Source organism: Cebidichthys violaceus, unplaced genomic scaffold, assembly GCF_023349555.1.
Source record: "Cebidichthys violaceus isolate CVI_PGR_0920_01 unplaced genomic scaffold, fCebVio1.0.p SCAF_58, whole genome shotgun sequence".
Taxonomy (NCBI): domain Eukaryota; kingdom Metazoa; phylum Chordata; class Actinopteri; order Perciformes; family Stichaeidae; genus Cebidichthys; species Cebidichthys violaceus.
In genome coordinates, this window is record NW_027176794.1 from 971,198 (window position 1) to 992,571 (window position 21,374).

Genomic DNA, 21,374 nt, shown 5'->3' on the forward strand with positions numbered 1-21,374 from the left:
CCCAAACAGCGTCACCCTCCAGGACAGGGAGGAGCTGGCTGGGTAGACATCGTGCCTCCTCTACCCCTTGATACCGCTGAGCCGCTGGCCTTCATCTTATCCTTCTCAGCTCCTCACACACACACACACACACACACACTTCCACACACCTCCCCGTCGCCACCTTGGAGAGACACAGCGACATCCCCTCCCAGCACACCCCCTTCAAGTCCTTCCCCTCCTCCCCCAAGCACAGGATGCTTCAAGCAAGGCTGAGCAGAGCAGATAAGGCTGATGCCCTGGGAAACTCTGCCCAGGCCTGAGCCTTTCAGCAGCTGGGCTATTCCTGGCCTCGAGGTAGCACGTAAATGAAAGTAAAAAAAGTTTTATATATAGACAACAGGGAGGTAGGCCCAGGCTGAGAAAAGAGTGGCTGGGGAGGAGTGGGATGAAACTGAGCCAGACTCATCTAGAAGGATGTGTTGTTGGGACAAACAGTGATGGGATATAATTGGCTCCCTGGCATTGGTCTGTATTTAGCACCCATCACATCCTGTTTAACCTGGAGATATAAACATACGCATGAGGGGGTGAAGGCGTGAAGGCGTCAGGGGGTGTTCAATGAGTGCAGCTAGAGAAACAGAAAAGAAGTGTCAGTTGTGCTCTTGCACCTCGGGGCAGCAGAGTCTTACCTGTGACATAGACATAGACGGAGCTCTGTTTTCGGGTTCGGTGTTGGTACCTGCAGCGGAACAGGCCGGTGTGCTGGGCCCGGGTGCTGCTGACTGTCAAACCGCTGCAGTAATGCTGGCTTTTCCTCCCACAGCGAGACTCCTCCACTTGCACCTCATCTTTGGCCAAACCTGATGGGAACGCCCATGCCAGCTCCCAGCGACCCCTGGTCAACAGGTACAAGGGGTTAAATAAAAGTCTGCTTAGAAATCACTTGGCAATCGTTGCATGTGCATTCACATTCAGCGAAGGAAGATGCTATAAAGGGCTTTTTAAAAATCTAAATCCCTCATGAGTTAGTTTCTTCTTTTGATTATATGATATTATTTGTGTTGAGTGTAAAAAATGAGAATAAAAACCCTCTAAACTTGGACCACCCTGATGAAACTTGTAGAGAGTGTAATATGAAGCAACCAATTTTTGGCTAAAATGCAAAGTAAGACAGGACCACTGGCTAGGAACTGTTGAAGAGATATTTTATTAAAAACGTATGTATTGAGAGTATAAGAAACATAACTGGAGGGAAAATGGGAAAAAATTATATTATACAAGACTCAAACCAGCAGTATCTTAATGTAGCTACAAATTAATCCACCAACAAGTCTGCATGAATGATGGAAAAAATGTGAATGAAGTTCGTTTTGATTTTGCAAATCTCTTGGTGAAAGAGATTTGGGTTTGGGAAAACCGTGAGTAAATCACTTCTACAACAACTTAGTGCCTCAATGATTTGTAATTACATTCTAATTTTATAGAAAGATATTAAGGCTTAAAGATGGTGTTTGCTTTGATTCACAGGTGTCAAAGATGGTGATTGCCGTGTATCACGGTTACCCAAATTAAGGTTTTTCCGGCCTGGATCTATCTAGCTGAAACTTACCTGCAGCTGAGCAGTAGTGTCTGGTTGGTGTCAAGGACCAGCTGCCGGGTTTTCACATCCAGAATAGGAACGCTGTACTTCTTCTTTTGATCTTTGTCTGCAGAGGCAAGAGAGAGGATGAGAATCAGAAGCAACATCCCAGAACTAGATCACTGAATATGTGCATCAATAGTAGTCTGGTCTTACAGTAATTATAAGGTGATAAGGCTTTATCTATGGACATATGGACCTCTCCAGAGATTCATTATTCAGTATTCTTTAGGGACATCTGGGCAGGATGTTTACTTTCTAATAAGTCCCGAGTGTTCATTGAAGCAAAAATGATGGATGCAATTATATTAAAATCTAATAATATGATTGGGACTGTCCAAATCTCTTTCTGTCGACCTGGATCTACATGAGACCACTTTCTGAGGAAATCCTGGAAGACAAAATACTTAACAACCAATAAATATTTTGGACAGTCCCTTTATGCTCTGTCCATTTCAAACCAGACTAAACCGGACTTTTGACTGATTGCAGAACCAGTCTTGGTGAGTCCCGGCTCCGCAGCACATACTCCATCCAGGCCACAGCATGTGTGACCCCCCTGCACATCTCCTCGCTCAGGCCACTTGACAACTTGTGTGGAAATGCGTAAGCAGTGTCCCTCTTGTTTATCAAATAAAGGCATTTCTCCACTCCATCGCTGAGGTTTATTAATGAGAGATAAAGACGACTGTGTGTCCGCCCTTCCTTCCTCCCAACAACAGCGGAAACATCATTCAGGGAAGTTCGTCCTTCACCGTGACTGCTCCTCACAGAGTGTGCAACACGCAGGTCAAAACAGTCTTCAGAAGACAACCGTCTCACTGCTCTGAGAGTAGTTAAATCACTTGTAGAGCAGTGAGTTAGTTTATCACGTCCATTAGTACCCTTCATTGTCAGCATCATTGTTCCCAGAGGATGCCCCATTGAGCAGCTCTAGCATTACTCACACTGCAAGCACTTCCTATACTATTTCCTTGGATTTCACATTGTGTGAGTGAGAAACACACATGGCAGGGTGAGGGAAGACAGAGAGGAAGTTAGGGATCTCCTCCAAGCCTTCATGGGGCCTTTTCAACAAGCTGTTAAGTGTCTAAAAGCACCATTTTCAAATAATTTAGTACAGTTTCCTGGCTACTTCACTAATATTGTCTTTTGTTTCCAAATATCATATTTCCAACCACAGGAAGTGAAAATCATGTGAAAATCTGCTTTTGTGGCAAGTTTCATCACACACACACACACACACACACACACACACACACACACACACACACACACACACACACACACACACACACACACACACACACACACATATTGATTACTACTGAGGAAAAATAACTCCAACTGACTTCATCATGAATTTTGGAAGACTCACTTGAGAATATAAATAATATATATATATTATTCAAACAAAAGCGATATTTAACACTGAATACACTTTCACCTCAAGACATTTCCGTCTGAAATCCCTGTATCTAATCTCAAAAGCTTTAAGGTGAAGAAATTTAAATAATTTCTGCAGTTTGATGGGATGAAACAACATTGAGATGGGTACAATCATTATATATATATATATATATATATATATATATATATATATATATATATTTAAGTATGTGAAATGTATAGGAATGGATGGTGAGGTATGCATGTTGTACATTAAGACTCAACACCCATTTATTATCATGTAAATATAATTATTCTACTACTTTGGGTTAAAAGTATTTGTTGATTGACAAATTAGTGCATTGACTGAAAAGAAAAACATCTAAATTGCACATGATCTTGCCTAATTACACTCCTAGACCTTGCAGTTGCATCCTATAGGTGCCAATTGGTATGCGTTAATTAGTGATGTTAGTTTAGTTAAATATAAAGTTTTGGAAAAACATAAGAGAAGGCATTTAAAAATATTGTTTTTTAAAAACAAATGAGGTTAATTAATAGTTAATCAAGGCACATATTGTGGTAACTGTGATCATATCTATTTACCATGTCAAATCAGGCAATGCATATGCAATTCTTAATTTGTTGTTATTTGCGCATAGTTTGATTTTGCAGGGAAACGCAAAGTTAGCTTTTTTTCTTTTTTAACCACGAAATACTTCCAAGCGACCAATAACACCGCAACGTCTGCGGGGAATTTAAAAGCAACCTCCCGACTGTTTTAGCAATGAGCACAGATTAACCCCGGCTTCTGCCCACATGTTTTCCTTCAGCCGGTCATGACCCCTCGCTTTTTTTTAAATCAGAAGTTTCATTAGACTCAGGAAACATCGCCCTGCGTGAGTCCATTCAACCGGGGCCAAACGGACAATGAGCCGGGCTTCAGAGATCCGCATTATCCAAACAAGTGTCCCGCAGGATAGCGCTTATCTCAGTCTCTGCAATCAGCGCTAATAGAGGTTTACAAGCTGAACAGCCTCAGACACACGGCCGCACCGACCACTTAATAGACCAATAAATGAGCAGCCGCACCACAGCGCGCCACAATGAAGAGGCACATCTGTGCATCTTTTGTTTTCTTCCAAAGTAAAGACTAGATGTTCTGCCTTGGTCAGATAACTCTGTTTTTAAAGAGCGTCAAGATGTATTACGACCCTACAGGAACCTCTAGTTTATGTGTAATAATATCGTAGGTAACAGTCGTGGGTTAAATGCTATTTTCTACAGGTTACAACCACTTTCCTTGCAGTTAACAACCGTTTAAATTAAACTATCGAATGATAACTACATAAGGTATTGCATCAACAAAGGTAACTCAAAGTCACTCACCCTTTGCAAGAGCACCATACATTCCACATAGCAGGCAGATTAGGATCAAATTCATCATCTCTGGCGACTCTGATGCAGCGAGCAGGTTGCAGATATAAAATATGAAACAAGTTTTATTCCTGCTGATGTTTCCCCTCCCTCCAGAGAAGGCTCAACACAGCGCGGCGCACTTGGCTGTGGCGCTCAGCGTGGACGGTCAGTGAACAGAGACGGTTGGTTTCCTGAGGATAGCTGCGGGAGATCACGCAACAGGACACCGCGCTTGAACTCCAGTGCAACTTTTTCCCAACGATTTGGATAGTGGCGCGGATTTATACCGTTCCCACAGTGCAGCCACCGGATAGGTGACGTCACGGAAGTCCTCACACCCAACGCGCGTAAGAGCAGTCCCCTTTTAATTCAAGCAGTGGGCCAGTGAGCTGTGAGTAAAATAGGCCTTTCTTTTTGACACACTTTTCAAAATGAATGTAAACATTATATGACCACTTCCTATCCAATAGTCTGCAAGTTCTGTTATTTCCAACAGGCTAGAAAAACTCGCCACTGAATACAGAGAGGATGCGCACATACATGGCAGCTGCACACCGGTTGATCAGCACGTAGGCACCGGAGGAACCGGGGTGGTGTTCTCATCAACAACTTGACAGGCGTGTTTCAAATTGCAGATCTTTTTTTTCTTTTCCAAAAAGAAAATAAACACGCGTTCTGCTTGGAAAGGCATTCAATACATTGCACAACTAGAAAAATACTGATCTCACCACTTAGATAGTTACCCTCTGTTAAATGGGGACTTCTTGCTCACACCATGGCGTCATCAGATAACGTAGTTGTGACTACAAACGGCTGTACTGTGCAGGTGCCTCATATTGTAAGCTACTCTTTTCAGCCAAAAGCACCAAATACATCTGAATCACTCGCAATGTATCAGCCTCAAGTTTAAATTAAGAAAAAGACAAAAAGCTACATTTCTCTGATGGACAGCATAATAAGAAATAAAAAATACAATATAAATGTGAAAATAAAAATGCAGAAACAAATAACAGTTTTGTTGAGACCTGCTGCGTTTGAAATTGTGTCTTTAATGTAAAAGCATATAATAAAATTAAACAATGATGCAAACTGCATGTTTTTGAATCCCTTGGGTGTGAGGTGCATCATTCTCTCACGACATAAAATAAACAAAGGTGCAGATTGGCCACTGGGTGGCGATGTGAGCTGAATGACAGTTGGACACAGGAGAAACAGCAACATGCAAGCGTGTATGCATAGAAATGATTGGTATACGCTGCTCTCCTAATAATCTTATTTGCTCTTTACGCCAGCATCAACTGCATCATGTCTTCAAGGGCAGCTGTGATCATGCTTTTCATGGAGCATAAAGTACAAAGGAGGCACCATAGAGATAAATTAAATCACATTAAAAGTGAAATGCAAAATATATTATCACCTCCTATTGAGGGATTATTTACTTCTCTACAATTACAGAATATACTGGACATAAGGCTATGACTCAGATGAACTCATGATATACAAATGCACAAACATACACATACAGTACAATAACAACAACTCTTAAACACATGAACACACATATACAGTACATGGACGAATGTAGATGAGGACAATAATATATACGGTTACATGTGTGTGGGAAGAGAACTCTTTCCACATTCAATAAAAGGGCTGTTGTGATTTTTGTTGGCAACACCTGACATGGTCACAATCTCCAAAGTGAAAAAAGTAGCTAGAAAATGTAAGAAAGAGGGTGAGGAAACAGGAAGTAATTGGCTACATTTACATGCACCTGGCTGGTTGTCGTACTTTGGCCTGACCTGTCCATCTGATTGAGGAGACTTAAGCATACTTGCTCTGTCAAAATTGTCGATCAACTGTAGAGCAGTAAATATTGACCCACAGTTCAGTCTACAAGTGTAAAGACAGTGAAAAGTCAAAGCTAACAATTTCAGCAGGATTTTGTAACAGAATTGGGTTTTTTTTATTCTGTATTGTTATATTAATGTGCAGCGACCAAAAACCAAGTCAATTTAATAACCAGGTTCAGCACTATTTTTTTTAAAAAGAAAGCTGGTTGGTGTGCATGGGGCAGGGATGATGCCCCTGCTGGCCATGGACAAACAAAATGACTGAATGTGAAGATGAACTCAGGTCTGAAACCTTCATCCATGTGTGTTAAGTCTGTCTTTTTTTCATGTGATATTCAGTCACACCTGTCCTTTAGTCTGCTGATGGATCCAGTCAGTGAACTTGACCACCTGTGTGTAGACACCGGGACGGTTCTGCCTCGCACAGCCCTCACCCCAGCTCACTATCCCCGCCAGGAACCACCGCCTGCCTCGCTCCAGACACACCAACGGACCTCCGGAGTCACCCTGAGGGAACACAAATGCACAGTGGTGGACGTTCAGACAAATAGACAGGAACATAAATATGAATACAGAATATAAAAACATTTCCAAAGCAGCTGAAGTGATTTTTCATAGCAGAAACAGAAATCCAATGTCATAGAGGATGTGAGCTACTTGAGCATAAGCAGTATTCTGCCACCAGCAGTTAGCTTCACTTTAACATTATGTTGATAGTAGCACCTCCATGAACAGTGAGGGAAGTACATGTAGAGCATGACCAAGAGAAATATGAATGTTTGAGTTTAAATTTTTCTATTGTGGTTTAAAGAGGAATCCTGGGAAATGTAGAAAATCAAACTGAATTTGAATTCAGTGAGACAAGTCATTATTCCATAAAATGTCATACTTGTGCGTCGACACACCAACAGTGATGCACACACTCACCTGGCAGGCGTCCACCCCTCCTTGCAGGTTCCCAGCGCACAACATCCTGGGAGTGACGGCCTCGTCATACAGTTTGTTACAAGTGTTCCTGTTGATGATCTTCACTGTGGCCTCTTGTAAGCGAGCGGCCAGTTCACCTATAATTAAAGCAAGCACAACATCTTGTGGTATTATGAATGTTACCATGCTGTGATGCTTGTCTATTTTGGCCCCATATTGCCTCGTTTCAAAACATCCACAAGATCTAAAAACCTACTTTTTTTTGGTAAACTTCAGCTCTTACCGTCCTCCATGAGGACCCCCCAGCCTGTGACGTAGCAGCTGGTCCCTGTTGTGAAGGTGTGTGAGGGCGCGGGGATGCACACAGGCTGCACCAAGTCATTGAAGAAGACAGGCGCACTGAGCTCAAGGAGGGCGATGTCATAGTCGGAGGTGAACTGGTCGTACTGCGGATGGAGGAGGATCCGGCGAATTGGTCTGGTGGACGCTCCGTTGTTCCCCGAAGTCATCACCCGCATTCCCATGTAGGCCCGCCACGCACGGGCATCTGAGTACCTGTAGACACAACATTCATGGGCACAGAACACATGTAAATTATGATTATTATAATGAGGCTTCCAGGCGTCTTTCTTACTTAATGGCATCTGAGTCCTGGAAGCAGTGAGCTGCAGAGATGAGCCAGCGGTTGGCGACCAGCGTGGCTCCACAGACGTGTCCGTAACGATCCATCTGGAGGCTGACCTGCCACGGCCACGACCCCGCCCCAGCGTCAAAGCCACCCACTATCTTAGTACGCTTCCTGGGCCTGGTGCCACAGCCTGGGACACACAGGGAGACAGAGGAGGCACAAATTATCTCTTTGGAAATTTACAAGACTTTCATTCAGTTTTCAGTTGCAATTACAACTTACCACAGCGCAGTTCATCGGAGCTGTCGAAGCAGTCTTTGACTCCGTCACACTCAGGGTTAACCTTACTTACACACTTTCCGTTGGCACATTTGAATGAGGATGAGGAGCAGCCTTTAAGGTCTAATGGGATTAACAGACATAATCAGGCAGAGTGAAACAAAGGGCACTTTAAATAAGGAGAGAAAAGTACTTAGAAACACAACTTATTGCAGTAAAATACATTTAAATTGATCGGTGATGACTGACGTCTTGAACACTCACACGCTCTGGTACAGTTGAGTTCATCGCTGCGATCTTTGCACTCAATAACACCGTTACACACCGAAGACTTTGGCAAACAGACTTTGTTGGAACACATGTGGTGACATTTACCTCCTGAAAACAACCACATAAGCTTTAATCATCAAAACAAGAACGAGCACAGATTGTGTTACGACGGTGTCGGACTTCTCACCACAGGCGCCCTCTTCACTGCTGTCTGCACAGGAGCTCACACACTGGCTGCTTTGAGGCTTACACTGGCCGTTCCCACACAGCACCTCACCTGGCCTGCAGGATGCTACATGTTTTACACATATGTGCAAACATGCACATAGAAACACACAGACACATACAAATCTGAGTGTAGCACAAAGGTCATGTCTTTCAGATTAAGTGTGAAAAAAAATCAAAAACCTACATGGGAAGTATACAGCCCTTTTGTATCTACAACACTGTCTTCAGGCAACAGACTTACAGCATTTAGCCTCGTCCCGTCCGTCTGAGCAGTCTTTCACTCCATCACACACCTTCTTCAAAGGGATACAGCGTCCATCTCCGCAGCGAAACTGCCGAGGACAGGCTGGGGATAGACAGGGGTGGAATTTGAATGCACTCTCTGGAATTACAGTACTTTCTTTGGTGTAGATGTGGATATGTGGACAAGTTCCCTCATGAATAACATGCTGTATCAGTTAGCCTCTCTGACGGAGCAAATTGCAGTGAGAGAGGCATCAAATTTGACTTACTGCCTTCTGGAGAGAAGGCGCGATAGAGCAAGTAGAAGCCCTTGTGGGTGAGAGATTCGTCCGAATGGAAGTGGAGGGAGAGAGGAGAGGAGTAGACTCGCCTTTTGCTGCTGTCTGACACTGGATTACACAGTCTAGATGCAGAGGAGCACAAAAGTAAGGAATTTGAATTTTAAACTCACACATGCAGCCACATAAACCAATTATGAGATAAAACACATTTACTGTAAGTGAATATTGTAAAAACATTTTTTTATTCAAGTGATGAAATGCTAACCCAATGTTGCTAATGGGGCCACACAGCTCAGTTTCACAACTCACTTGACCCCTCCGATGTCCAGCCAGTCTTTCTCGCAACCGTCTGATGACGAGGAATCCTGAATGTCCATCATCACGATCGTCATGGAGATCAGGTATCCTGGCAACGGCGCCTGATAAAGTAACCAAAGACAACTAAAGAAAGCATCCACATGCTGGAATGTGGACAGGTTAAATGTAAAAGGGATTATTCACTCTTTCACTCTCTTACATTCCAACTTCTCTTTCTTATTCCACTGTTTTAAAAAAACACACACACACACACACAAGCACGTATGTCTACACTCACCCGTAGTGTCCAGGTGCAGTCTACGTTAGGAGGGTAATAAGAGGGGTAGTAGGGGGAGGAAATAGAGCCGTTCCAGGAGGAAATCGACCCTCCACAACCTGCAGGGGAAGTGAAACGCACAAAATACACAATAATTGCCTTGCAACTTTGCTCTACATATGCTAATAAGTGGAAATAAATCATTCCAACACAAACATGAACATAGAACACACGATTTGTAGAACAGGTCTGTTCGTGAGAGCACCCAAACCTGCTTTTGGGATGGCTTGGAAGTAAGCTTTGAAGATTGCTCCATCTCTCTGTCTGCTGAAGGAGAAGGTGACCAACATCACATTCCCAGAGGATGTCAGCTTCATGACAGGCGATGGACCAGAAATAGGCAGCCCACACCACCTGAGACAGGTAAATGCATCCAGGATATGTATATATACATACATAACATACAAATGAGACATATTACAGAGATGAGATCAGCACTGCACCAGAGAATGGATGTCTATACCGTGCGATTATCTTGTTCTGTAATGGAAGTAAAAAGTCGTAGGCCGAGAGCTTGTGGGCGGTGCAGCTTCCTGGCGTGGCACCATGCAGGGTGAGGATGACCAGCCGAACCACATGACCCGACGGCACACGAAGACGCCACTGGTAGTACGGCTTCTTGGGACTCACGAGGCTCAGGGTGCGGTTGTTGCCATATTTGGCATAGAGATCAAAGGACATCGCTAGAAAGAGGAAGTGATTTATTAAATATTTATATACATATTTAGATGAACGATGTTCAGCGCACTTGTTCCTGTTCTGTCAGCAGACCCAGCATGTAGGCCTTGAATAATGGCCACCATAAAAGTTGAGATCACACTTTTTCTCTAATTATTAACTCGTCATTAGAAACCTGATCATAAGGTTTTGTGATATTAAGTCAAAGCCTTGCTCCTCTCACCTTGGAAGCCAAGCTGCCACTTCCCGCTCTGGATGCTGTTTGGATTCTTACTCTTGTCGGATTTTTCTTCTGATTCAAAGTCGTCAGGGTCCAAACCTACATACACACACAGCAGATGCCAAAACACTCAAATTCAGGACCACTCTAGAGCAATAAATACCCTTATATAAATGTCATGGTGTGTTAAGCATTTGTGAGTTTTAAATGTACGGATGTAACTGTTTAAAATCAATTTATTAGTAGTTATTGTATAATGTTAAGCTAATATCTGCATATTGCATATTGTGTGCATATGTTTGTGTTTAATGTGCACGTAATATACAGTGAGAGCCTCTACCCAGCAGGTGGAGCATGTCGTCATCTTGCTCCATGTAATAGCGCTGCTCGTTGCGGCTGTCCCGCTGCACCTTGTTGCTGCCAGGAAGCCTGCGCTGCAGTCTCTCGGGGCCGGACCTCTGGAACGCCACTGCAACGGCGTCCGGGGCGGAGAATTTACTCCAGTAGAAGACATTGAGCCCTTCTGCTCCTTCACTGTCACACAAAGGGTTTACAATGTTGCTATTCTGCAAGGGACACATAGCCGAGTATGTTGTTGTCGTGCATGCTCCTTTTATGTATGAACTGTTGCACATGTCATTTCATCAGTCGGGTTTTTGTTAGTGCATCAAACCTGAAGGCAGTAATTCCTGAGTGCAGGTAGTAAGAGCTCCACAGCGAGGACTCGTAGAGGTCTGAGAACTGTTTTTAAAAAGGACAAAAAAGGATGGTTGACCACATACTGTACACTATAGGTGTGACATCACAGCGGTGCAAGTGAGGTCACTTTTCACTTGTAACACATGAACACACCTGGTCGAACACGCCTGAGTTCAACAAAAGCATTGTTCTTGTGTGTGTGTATCAACCTCTGCTTGTGTGTATGTTGACTTTGAACAGTACAGAGCTCCATTGTGTCTCTACCTGCTGGCCGTGTAGAGTTCGGACCCTGGAAGGTATGGGCTCCTGGCCTTGAGTTCACCTGTTCTTTAATGAACAGATGGCTGTACAGATACTATGACCACTTAACAAGCCTGCTAACTCACCCTCACAGCTGACTAAAGGCGCATTACACTATGTCAGTGTAGAGTTTGGAGGATTTACACCCATCAACTTGCCATATATCCACTGCTCAGCAAGAATGTTCAGCCGAGTATCTGACCTTTTGCTCCAAAATCCCAAATTCCCCCTCTCGTATCTCTGCCAAGCCCCGAATCCCTCTGTCATCCCGCCCTGCCCTACTGCCCTGTCTCTCCCTCTCAACCCCCAGCGTCAAACTGAGGTTCACCTCCTCTCTGTAGTGTTCGGCACACAGAGTGGCTGATTGTGTGAAAGCTACACAGACAATGTTTTTATTGAAGGCCTGCTCTTCCTCTCACTCTTGCTGCCTGGGCCTAGCTGGACTCACAAATGCCAGGCTTGTCCTCAGCCCTGAAAGGGCCCTGTCCCTGAGGGTCTCGGGAACTTGCACACACACAGTGGCCAGCTCCTGTTTCAGCTTTACATTTAACACCACCAGAGAGAGACAGGGAAGAGGGACAGAGGGGAGAAAAGTGGTGTGCAGAAAAAAAAACAGAGAGAAAGAGAGTGGAGGACAAAGCTGAATAAAGAGAAAAGGAAACGAATAAGAACGCAAAGACATTAATGGGAAGTAGAAAGAGGGCAGCGCTGTTTTGAAAGCGCAACATTAAAGACACTAGTAGCCTGCTGCAGTGAACCGTATCAACGTTTGAACAGCAAGATCAGCTTCAGCTGAGAGCGGGAAGGTCAAGCAGCACTCTAAAGTGTCATTCAGAGGGGAGGCAGTGACAGACAAGTCCATCGTTCCACTTACATAATGGTTCAAAGCCTGAGCCTGCAGGCGGAACTGAGGGGAGGTGGAGTCAGTCAGCTCTGAGGAGAAGCTCAGGTTTGGGAACTCCACACTGCCACCGAGGAAGAACACTGAGGAGGGCGGAGCTGGAGAGGAGGAGGTATAGAGCTTTGAGACAGGTGCACTTGTGTGACTGCTGGTGTAAGTCAAAATGAACACATTTTAAGGACAGGAGAAAAGCAGGTCAGTACTCACATGTTAGGAAGTGGAGAGTCAGCGCAATGGCAGCAGCGAAGGGAAAGAAAGGCAGGAGACCTAACATCCATCTCCTCCAGGAGCCACAGACCGGAGCTCGCGCCCCCTCCACCTTCTGCTCCGCCTGGTCCTCAGGCTTCGTGGGGGGGCCCAGTGACTGGGTGGGCTCCTTCACCTCCCCCTCTCCCTTCCAGAGACAAGGGCATGACTCAAATATCATACTGGCTTTTAATGTCTGTGCTCAAGTTGCTTTTAATTGTTTGCATTTTACTCTTGTGTGCATGGCAATAAAGAAAAAGCAGCCTATCTGCCAAAATCTATGAGACATCGATTTAATGGCTGAGCAGCCACTGATTCAGGGAGAGTAACGGTGAGCATCTCTGAGCTGAAAGGATCTCCTAAAACAGTTAAGGGGTTGGCAGGATTCCCCGGGGGAGCAGACAAAGCGTGGCTAGACGAGTCTGCTTTCCCACGGCCTGGCTCTGCGGTGTCAGCACTCAATCAAGCGATTCACCCTGATGTGGACATACTGACGTGAGAAAGACACCCACATAGGCCTACCCGTAGAGACACATTTCGCAATTAAGATGAGCAGTGGCTGACTGGGATTGATGGGTTCTGGTTATTGTGCAGCATTTTGATTTTGCAAAAAAAAGAATAAAAATGGTTCACCAAAGTTAAACTGACAAATGTCGTTATATACAGTATATATCATATATTGATAGAACAGTTCTAACAGAAAACAAAGTCATGTTTGGCACAAATGCCCTTTACGCGCAATTAAAAGAGCACACTGATGGTGCCTTACCTGTGCAGCGGAGCAGCCTGATAGTCCATGCCCGGAGACGCAGTACACTTCGCAAGTTTTGCTTTTGGGGAGAGTCCTCATAGCACTGTCCCGTTTAGCTCCGGAGAGGCGATGTGCAACAATACCTCAGGCATAGAAACGATGGAGAGAGAGAGAGAGGAAACCCCCACTGTCGCTTCCTTTGAAAAAAAAAAAAAAAAAGCGCAGAAATCCGACCTGAGCGGCTCGGATGCGGCGAGCATTCACCGCCTCCCGTTTACCTGAACTGGGCGGCAGGTGTCACACGGAGCCCCATAATGCAGTGCGGGGGACAATGAGAGCACTATGAAGGGCTAAGCCTACAATCCCCACAACCATCAGTGCAGCAGATATTGTGGGCAAACTTCCTCGCTGTGTATGCGGGAGTAAAGCTGGGAGGCACAAAGGGGTGCTTGATGGAAACGTGTACGAGGTATAACAATTGGGGCTCGGCTGCTGGGCCACTGGATGCTCCATGGGGGCTCAAAGCATGAAAAACTGCAATTAGAAAGTTTGGCACCAAACTTGACCACTGTGAGGGTGTAACAGGACATAACAGGGTGTAACAGTGACTGTCTCCCTGTGCTTTCTGTTATTATTATTGCCTTGCTTTTGCTGCTTTGTCTGTCAAAGCACTTTGTAAACTCTGGTTTTAAAAGGTGCTATATAAATAAAGTTATTATTATTATTTTTATTCTAACATGGGTTTATAGTCCAAGAATGAGGGAGGGAGGAATGCAGCTAAGATACTTTATTAGAATTAAAATTTTTCAAAGCACTTCCTGTTGGCTTAGCTGGGGGTGTATACCTGAGTCACACATGAATAACACATAAAAGGCAAACATTGCTCTTGAATAAATGCACAGTACACTGATGATGCTTTTATTTGGTGTGAGCGACAGAATATTTAAACATCTGCTGGCACTGGATGAATAAGAGCTTCATCATGTCAACTGATATGGCTGTAGATCCAGGAGGTGAACTTGTTGACCCTGGTGTAGACCCCAGGCAGGTTGGGTCTGCCACAGCCCGCCCCCCAGCTGACGATACCAATCAGGAACCAGCGACCCCCGCCTGGTCCCTGACAGGACAGAGGACCCCCTGAATCGCCCTGAGAAACAAAAAGTGCAGTTGATGCAGAAAGAACATTAGAAAAATATCCACCAACTTTCAAAGCTTCACATCCAGTAGTATACATTAAAACGCAGGTAATTATGGGTGATTCAGTCAGATGTGAGCTCACCCTGCAGGCGTCCCGCTCTCCAGAGGGGACCCCGGCACACAGCATGCGTGATGAGACAGGTCCGTAGCTCTTCTTACAGTCAGTCTGGCTCAGGAGGGACACCTCTGCTTTCTGCAGCACGGAGGGCAGCACTTTGTCTGCAGGGGGGCAAGATGGACATAGATCATGCAAATGACAGATATGAATATATACACATCTGGGCAGCTTTAAGTTGACATTAGCAGTAGCTTATGAAGAGTGCAGGAGTTGATAAAGAGGCTCTCTTCACAAATGGAGCTGGAAAAAAGGAGCACAGGAGCATGTATCTAAATACTGTATGACAGTGTATAAAATCCACAGTGTTGCTCACCCTCCTCAGAGCGGTATCCCCACCCGGTGACAATGCAGCGATGGCTGTCAGTGACAGTGTGGGAGGAGGGCGGCAGGCACACAGGCTGGACCAGCGGGTTGAGGGAGGGAGGCCAGGGCTTCTTCAGCTGCAGCAGGGCGATGTCATAGTCGAAGGTGTACGCGTTGTAATACTCATGCACCACGATCCGCTGGATCTCCGCCACGTGTTTGGCACTGCCCTGTGTCAGCATGCCAAGGTGGGCGCTCCAGTAACGCGGGTCAGACAGCCTTGGTGGGGTCAGAGGTCAAGGGTCACCGGAGGAAGACATTTTGTCGATCATACTGTCTTTGATAAAACTCAAAAGCAGATGAGTTGTCATTAAGATGGAGCAGCAGGCCTATATTTGAAATACAGTCCTGCTGCTCTATATTTCAAATATGTGATCATATAACCATAACAGGAGTGAGTGTGACTGACCTTTCCTTGCTGAAGCAGTGTGCTGCTGAGATGAGCCAATCAGAGGAGAGGACAGAAGCACCACAGTACAGGTTACCAGAGAAGTGGAGGCTGACCTGCCACGGCCACTCCCCCTCCACAGAGTTATCTCCACCTACGATACGCTCTCGTCCTGTGGATGAACCAACGTTCTTCACTGAGGAGGGACGACCACAGGCTGAGGAGCACACAGAGATGGATACTGTTGTTATACAGGTTGCATTATACTGGACTTTGGTTTTATTGTAAAGGAGCACAGAACACAACATATATGGACATGTGCAGTATACTACAAATCCCTCAACGAGAGACAAAGCAATCCACGTTATTACTATTATTGTGACCACGTGCAGTTTATAGATCTATTATGAATTTATAGTTCAGTGTTTTCTGTATCAGTGTTGGTTTACATTGGGTTTTCTATGCTGACATACTGAGTCATCACCATGACTGCTGCCGCCTTATTAAAAAGTAGAGCTTTGACGTGTGTGTGTGTGTGTGTGTGTGTGTGTGTGTGTGTGTGCATGTACAATATTGTCTCAAATCAGTGAGTGATCAAAGGCAAGCCTGTTCCCGTCACCTTGAGACCCCATTATGATGAAATAACAGTGAACAGAGAGAGCCATTACAGCTGGGTCACCTCAGTGCTGCAGGTCAGCAGGTTTGGTGCATGCTGCCCAGTGGATTATAAAATAAGGACAACATTCTCATGAAGCCACATGAAGGCTCTGGCAGAGAACTGGCAGTGTAGCGGCACTATAATCAGTATCAGTTGCTTCAAAATGAGCCAACAACTCAGGTGGAACATAACCAAACGTGTGTGATCCTGGGCTAGTTGATAAATCATTGAACTGGTCTTCATTTTAGTGAAAAACAGCTTTAAGAAAGGTTCCTGACTGCAATTATGCTGATAAGAAGGCAAAATATTAAGATGATAAAAGGTGGAGGAAACAGCATTTTAACAGCATCTTACTTCCATAATTCAACCTACATTTGTTTGGAACTTGGATGATGGAGGGCAGAACAGTTGAGTTATTAAAAATGTGTTTAGGTATAGTGTCTTACAAAAAATAAGCGGTTTTGCATAATACCACATGTTGACATTTTAAAGACCCAAGGTGCAAGATTTATTACTAGAAAAAGAGGTGGATGCAGAAATATATATAAAAAAACGTCTGTAATGATATTGATTTTATTTTCTTTATGCTGCCACTTGAAGATGTGCACATGGAGCAGGTAATGTGAGCTCACCACAGTCAGCCTCATCACTGTGGTCCTGACAGTCAAGAACACCATCACACTTTGCGTTTTTCTTCAAGATGCAGGAGCCACTGTTGCATTGATACCTGATTGCAGAGCAGGTTGTTTCTGACAAAAGTAGAGAACATATTGCAATTATTACTGGTTAAATGGTAAAAAGGGACATAGATTCATTGTAAAGATTCTTACCCTGAGTGCAGTTGATCTCATCCATTCCATTGGTGCAGTCCGTCTCTCCGTTGCACACAAACAAAGGATGTAGAGGGCTGTTGCCACCGCAGTTCTTTGACGGCCTCGCTGTGAAGATATGCAACATTTTTCCAATGTGTGACTGATTCCAAATACAATCAAAAGACAGCGTTATGTGTTATCAGCAACCAGTACTATGTATCTCATAGGACAACTTACAGCAGAAGACCTCGTCACTCTCATCCTGGCAGTCGTCCAGGCCGTCACAGCGCCGACTCTTTTCCACACACAGTCCTGTGGAGCACAGGAAGTGGCTCTCCAGACAGGCTGGTGCGCACACACACACACACACACACACACACACACACACACACACACACACACACACACACACACACACACACACTTTGTTTTCTCAAGTTCTTCTTGGCCTTGCAATTATTGATAAAAAAAGGTTTGTGAACCAGAAGAGAATACATAATTACAGGGCAGCGAGAGCGACACCGATTGTGGAGGTGAGAACGCTGAAAGATTACAGTTTACTGGTAAATTATGCAAAAGTAAAATATTAATATAAATGTGTGGCGGTCAGATGGACACTGTAGGTGTCAGTAGTCGTATGCACAGCGGAATTTTATTTAGAAAATCTCTTAATGCATTAGAACTTGTTACATCAGTGGCATAAGTGGGGAAAGAGACAAATTAAGTGCATTAACAAAAGTTGCTTTTGCTGCATTATTTCTACTCTAGTGGCTAAAAGACACCACAAGGTGCTTCTGTGTTTATGCCGCTCAAAACTATGTGAATGACACAAAAGCTACATTGACAAAAGTGAATCTACTTAAATGCTAAAACAGGTCCAAAAATGGATTCAAAATATCCATAAAATGTTTTTATGTCTATTTTTCCAATGTTTTCTCTCTGTAATTGTACTTTTTAGAATCTACAAACAAAGTAATTAACTCACATTCACACCGAAGCACAATGAAACACCTATGATCTGTCATTTCCTACAGTATATCCTGTATCCTGTATAATGAGTTGTGCTTACGCTGGCTGATATTGTAGCTGCTGTAAGACGCCTGAAAAGGCTGAGCAGAGTTACGTGAGCTGCAGCGAAACTCCACCTCTGGGCTGTGGTCGGCGATCCGAAACACCGTGTGGTGTCCCACGTAGCTGCCACAGAAACTGGGGAGGGAAAGCAACCATCAACAAACCATCACAGGGTGTCGTCACGGGATGAATAAGAATTGAATTCAATGTAAGAAATAACTTAACGGCTAAATAATATATCATCAGACACGGTCTATGATTGTAGATATTTGTAAAAATGGACAGTTATCTGAAATACTTAATTTAGCTTTAAACCTATGTCCACATACATGATTTCATTGACCTTCCACCAGCCATGTTCACAGCCCTTCACCTCCTTTGGTTTCAATACATAGTTGTGAAACTGCAGAGCAACTCCTAAAGCACTGTTGGGGGTCTAGAAAAAATACAGAGTACACAATCAATAAAAGCTATTCAAAGTCACCAGTAAAGAAAAACTCAGCCACAGTTTTACAAGTCAGGTATGAGTGTGTGCTTTACCTCGAACTTCCAGGTGCAGAAGCACTGAGGGGGCAGAAGGCTGGGGTGGAAGGGGCTGTAGATTTGACCAGTGATGTCAGGCTCTAACTGGGTCTCAATTTGAGACATACACACTGAGAGACACAGAGATAGACTCAAGGAATATACTTTCACCCCCAGTGAATCCCAAAGTGGTCTCTAGATAAATCTCAGGGGTCCGAAGATGAAAAATGAAACAGGGGAGAATCAAAAACATCTTTCTAAAACCCAAAACAATGTTTTTATTCTACTGAATTCGTAGGTAGTCTTATCCCCTCTGGTACTGTTCACGGCTCATAGACATGTGTATAGGGGTCACACACACACAACCACTGGCATATAAGGTAAATGTGTCATACCATCTTTAACAAAGGCCTCAAAGTGTCCTCTGAAGCTCTTGTTGCCGTTGGTCATTCTGAAGGACAGCAGCATGACATTGGAGGTAGACACCAGGGAGAATGAGCTGGACACTGGCTCACACATCCTGCAGCACAGAGACACACTTTAGTTTATGTAAGGTTTATGTTTTAGAGAAAATACAGTGACGTATTGGAATAAAAGCCTTTGGGATTGCTAATATGTGGAAAAACAGACCTGTGCAGAATGCGCCCTCTCATGGGCAGCAGGGCGTCGTACACGGTCAGGGCATCATTCACACAGTCGCTGGGCTCAATGAGGAAGGAGGTGACGGTCAGACGGATCATAGAGCCGGGGACAGCGGTGAGTTTCACATGGCAGTTCACACCACCCCATGACGAGAAGACGTTTAAAGGGACGCTCTGCCCAGGAAGGTTGGCATACAGCTTATCTACACACTGTGAGCCTGGGGAGGAGAAAGAAACCTTCATGGACACACATTATGACATACAGTCTAAGTTTTATTACACTTAAGCATCATCTCTCACCTGCTCCATTTGATGAATAATCTGATCGCTGAACAGCTGGAGGAAGACACAATAATCAGTCTCTGCATTGATACACACTTTTAGGATGCACATGTCAACACACTGACGGACCATTGATGAGGATGGAGTCTATATCCACTGGGAGACCCAGCAGGTAGCCTACGGAGGACCTGTTCATCAGGCTGGTGTGGACCGAGTCTCTGAAAATGGCTTCCACACACTCCTCACACACTGCTGGGCTCTTTAATCGAGGGACCACAAACACCATCCAGAAATGAACCAGCACACCGCCCTTGTTGTTGTTACTGTGTGAGGAAAATAGGGTTTGCATTAACACTTTAAAAACAGGGTGTGTCGCTCAGCCGTAAATAAGTGTTGATGCTTGAAGCCGGAATCAAAAGCACAAAGCGAAAGATAAATATCAGCTGGACCTCTTTGTGCTTCATGATGATGATGACTAACAGGCCCACTGTACCTGAGGTCTGAAATGACAGCTTGCTTGTAGAGTCGGGCCACTGAGGACATCTTGTACACATTGCTCACCTACGAGACACCAGCAATTAACTGTAAGACTCTCTTTAGATCCTGGTTCAGCACTAACCATCAGGTAAATAACAGCGTTACATCAATACGTACCACGTGTTGTATTTTGTTTGCCATGGATACAAACTCATGGGATTCTGCCTGGCGGTACTCCGGGATAAACTCCACGTTGGCAACACGAAACACACCGGCAAAATACGCTCCACTGTTGCTTTCCCTGCGAACTAATTAAATCAAGTCAAAACTTGCATTATACGGTGACGTTCCACTTTGATGCAGTCTTGTAATCATAGGCTATAAAGATGTTAATATGGGACTTAAGTATAAGAATCCTCTCACTTACATATGAAGACCCACAGCAGGGACCACATGATAATCACCACCACAAACACCACCGCTGCGATGATGACAGCCAGGTGAGGGATGCTCAACAGACGGGCCTGCAGCCTCTTGAGTCCCTTGGGCTTCCGTCTAGTCTTCCTGTACTTCCTGCAGATCTTGCGCAGAGTGTGGTCAACTGTGGCCACCTCCACAGACACATCTGCAATCTACAAGCCAGGGAGGGAGCACACATTCACACTATAATGCAAAGCGCCCATCGCGGCGGCAGTAAATTTAACTTGCCCTTTTCGAGGGGTCATGTCAATCTGTGTGGATTCTAATGGGGATACGGTTAATGATGCTGAAATGATATGTAAAGCACAAGTCTCTTGACACTGTAGGTCCGCCGTGCATTAGAACTTTCCAGGATTCAGTGTTGGGACAAAAGGGCACAAGAGAGCACTTTGAGGACCACAAGGAGGTTAAATTACTGGAAAAAGATCAAGAGCGCATAACCTTGCTTCTACCATTCATCGCTTATCACTGTACCTCATCCAGGTCAGCTAGTTTAGCTTACAGTAGGCTGAACAATATGCTAATCAATCCAGAATGCACAGAGACATGGGTGGGCAAGTGTTATAATAGTACAAGGTCACAGCATGCATCAAAAAAACATCAATGCTCATAAAGTCAAACAAAGCCTTCCCATTTAGCCGTTGATCTGCCAACAGTGAAGTAAGCTTGTGTCTGCCACTAATGACGCTCCATTACTGGTCACTTTGGCTTGAGAAGAAAGCCTGACAGCAACGGTAACTCCATCAGATGCAGCACTCGGCTCTCATTGAGTTACCCAATGCACATATATTATTCATC

General features: G+C 44.5%; 3 protein-coding genes across 3 annotated transcripts in view; all 3 read right to left on the reverse strand.

The window, feature by feature from the left end:
• The window catches only part of flt1 (fms related receptor tyrosine kinase 1), a 35,161-nt gene extending 30,444 nt beyond the window's left edge, over window positions 1–4,717 (reverse strand). The window contains exons 1-3 of the mRNA XM_068732310.1: window positions 4,400–4,717; window positions 1,592–1,688; window positions 672–877 (exon numbers count right to left, since the gene is read on the reverse strand). Coding sequence (XP_068588411.1) covers window positions 672–877; window positions 1,592–1,688; window positions 4,400–4,457 — 361 coding nt within the window. The 5' untranslated portion in view covers window positions 4,458–4,717. The remainder of the gene's footprint in view (window positions 1–671; window positions 878–1,591; window positions 1,689–4,399) is intronic.
• A 752-nt stretch (window positions 4,718–5,469) lies between these two features.
• Window positions 5,470–13,763, reverse strand: LOC137888766 (suppressor of tumorigenicity 14 protein homolog). Its single transcript, XM_068732247.1, has 19 exons — window positions 13,586–13,763; window positions 12,778–12,964; window positions 12,544–12,668; window positions 11,344–11,411; window positions 11,011–11,204; window positions 10,674–10,769; window positions 10,236–10,455; window positions 9,984–10,126; window positions 9,734–9,831; window positions 9,448–9,557; window positions 9,127–9,260; window positions 8,856–8,960; window positions 8,574–8,678; window positions 8,381–8,494; window positions 8,120–8,239; window positions 7,844–8,027; window positions 7,493–7,764; window positions 7,210–7,346; window positions 5,470–6,789 (listed from the first exon to the last, which is right to left on the reverse strand). Exons 1-19 carry the CDS (start codon window positions 13,664–13,666, stop codon window positions 6,622–6,624), a joined length of 2,661 nt encoding a protein of 886 aa, XP_068588348.1. The 5' UTR covers window positions 13,667–13,763; the 3' UTR covers window positions 5,470–6,621.
• A 695-nt stretch (window positions 13,764–14,458) lies between these two features.
• tmprss7 (transmembrane serine protease 7) lies at window positions 14,459–20,175 on the reverse strand. Its single transcript, XM_068732248.1, has 15 exons — window positions 20,113–20,175; window positions 19,749–19,942; window positions 19,638–19,673; window positions 19,327–19,555; window positions 19,092–19,216; window positions 18,715–18,827; window positions 18,504–18,610; window positions 18,173–18,309; window positions 17,341–17,448; window positions 17,122–17,229; window positions 16,924–17,040; window positions 15,655–15,850; window positions 15,196–15,464; window positions 14,847–14,983; window positions 14,459–14,714 (listed from the first exon to the last, which is right to left on the reverse strand). The coding sequence occupies exons 1-15, from the start codon at window positions 20,160–20,162 to the stop codon at window positions 14,553–14,555; spliced, it is 2,088 nt and encodes a 695-aa protein (XP_068588349.1). The 5' UTR covers window positions 20,163–20,175; the 3' UTR covers window positions 14,459–14,552.
• Between the last annotated feature and the right edge of the window lie 1,199 nt (window positions 20,176–21,374).

What these genes read in the sequence shown, in the direction of transcription:
- LOC137888766 (XM_068732247.1), bottom strand. Translation starts at nt 13,666, where the DNA reads ATGAGGACTCTCCCCAAAAGCAAAACTTGCGAAGTGTACTGCGTCTCC. An exon ending in CTGGACATCGGAGGGGTCAA is followed by an intron (nt 9,261 to 9,447) that starts GTGAGTTGTGAA and finishes CTCTGCATCTAG; the next exon opens with ACTGTGTAATCCAGTGTCAG. An exon ending in CAGTGAAGAGGGCGCCTGTG is followed by an intron (nt 8,495 to 8,573) that starts GTGAGAAGTCCG and finishes GGTTGTTTTCAG; the next exon opens with GAGGTAAATGTCACCACATG.
- tmprss7 (XM_068732248.1), bottom strand. Translation starts at nt 20,162, where the DNA reads ATGTCCTCAGTGGCCCGACTCTACAAGCAAGCTGTCATTTCAGACCTC. An exon ending in TGGAAGGTCAATGAAATCAT is followed by an intron (nt 18,310 to 18,503) that starts GTATGTGGACAT and finishes TTCCCTCCCCAG; the next exon opens with TTTCTGTGGCAGCTACGTGG. An exon ending in TGAGATCAACTGCACTCAGG is followed by an intron (nt 17,041 to 17,121) that starts GTAAGAATCTTT and finishes TACTTTTGTCAG; the next exon opens with AAACAACCTGCTCTGCAATC.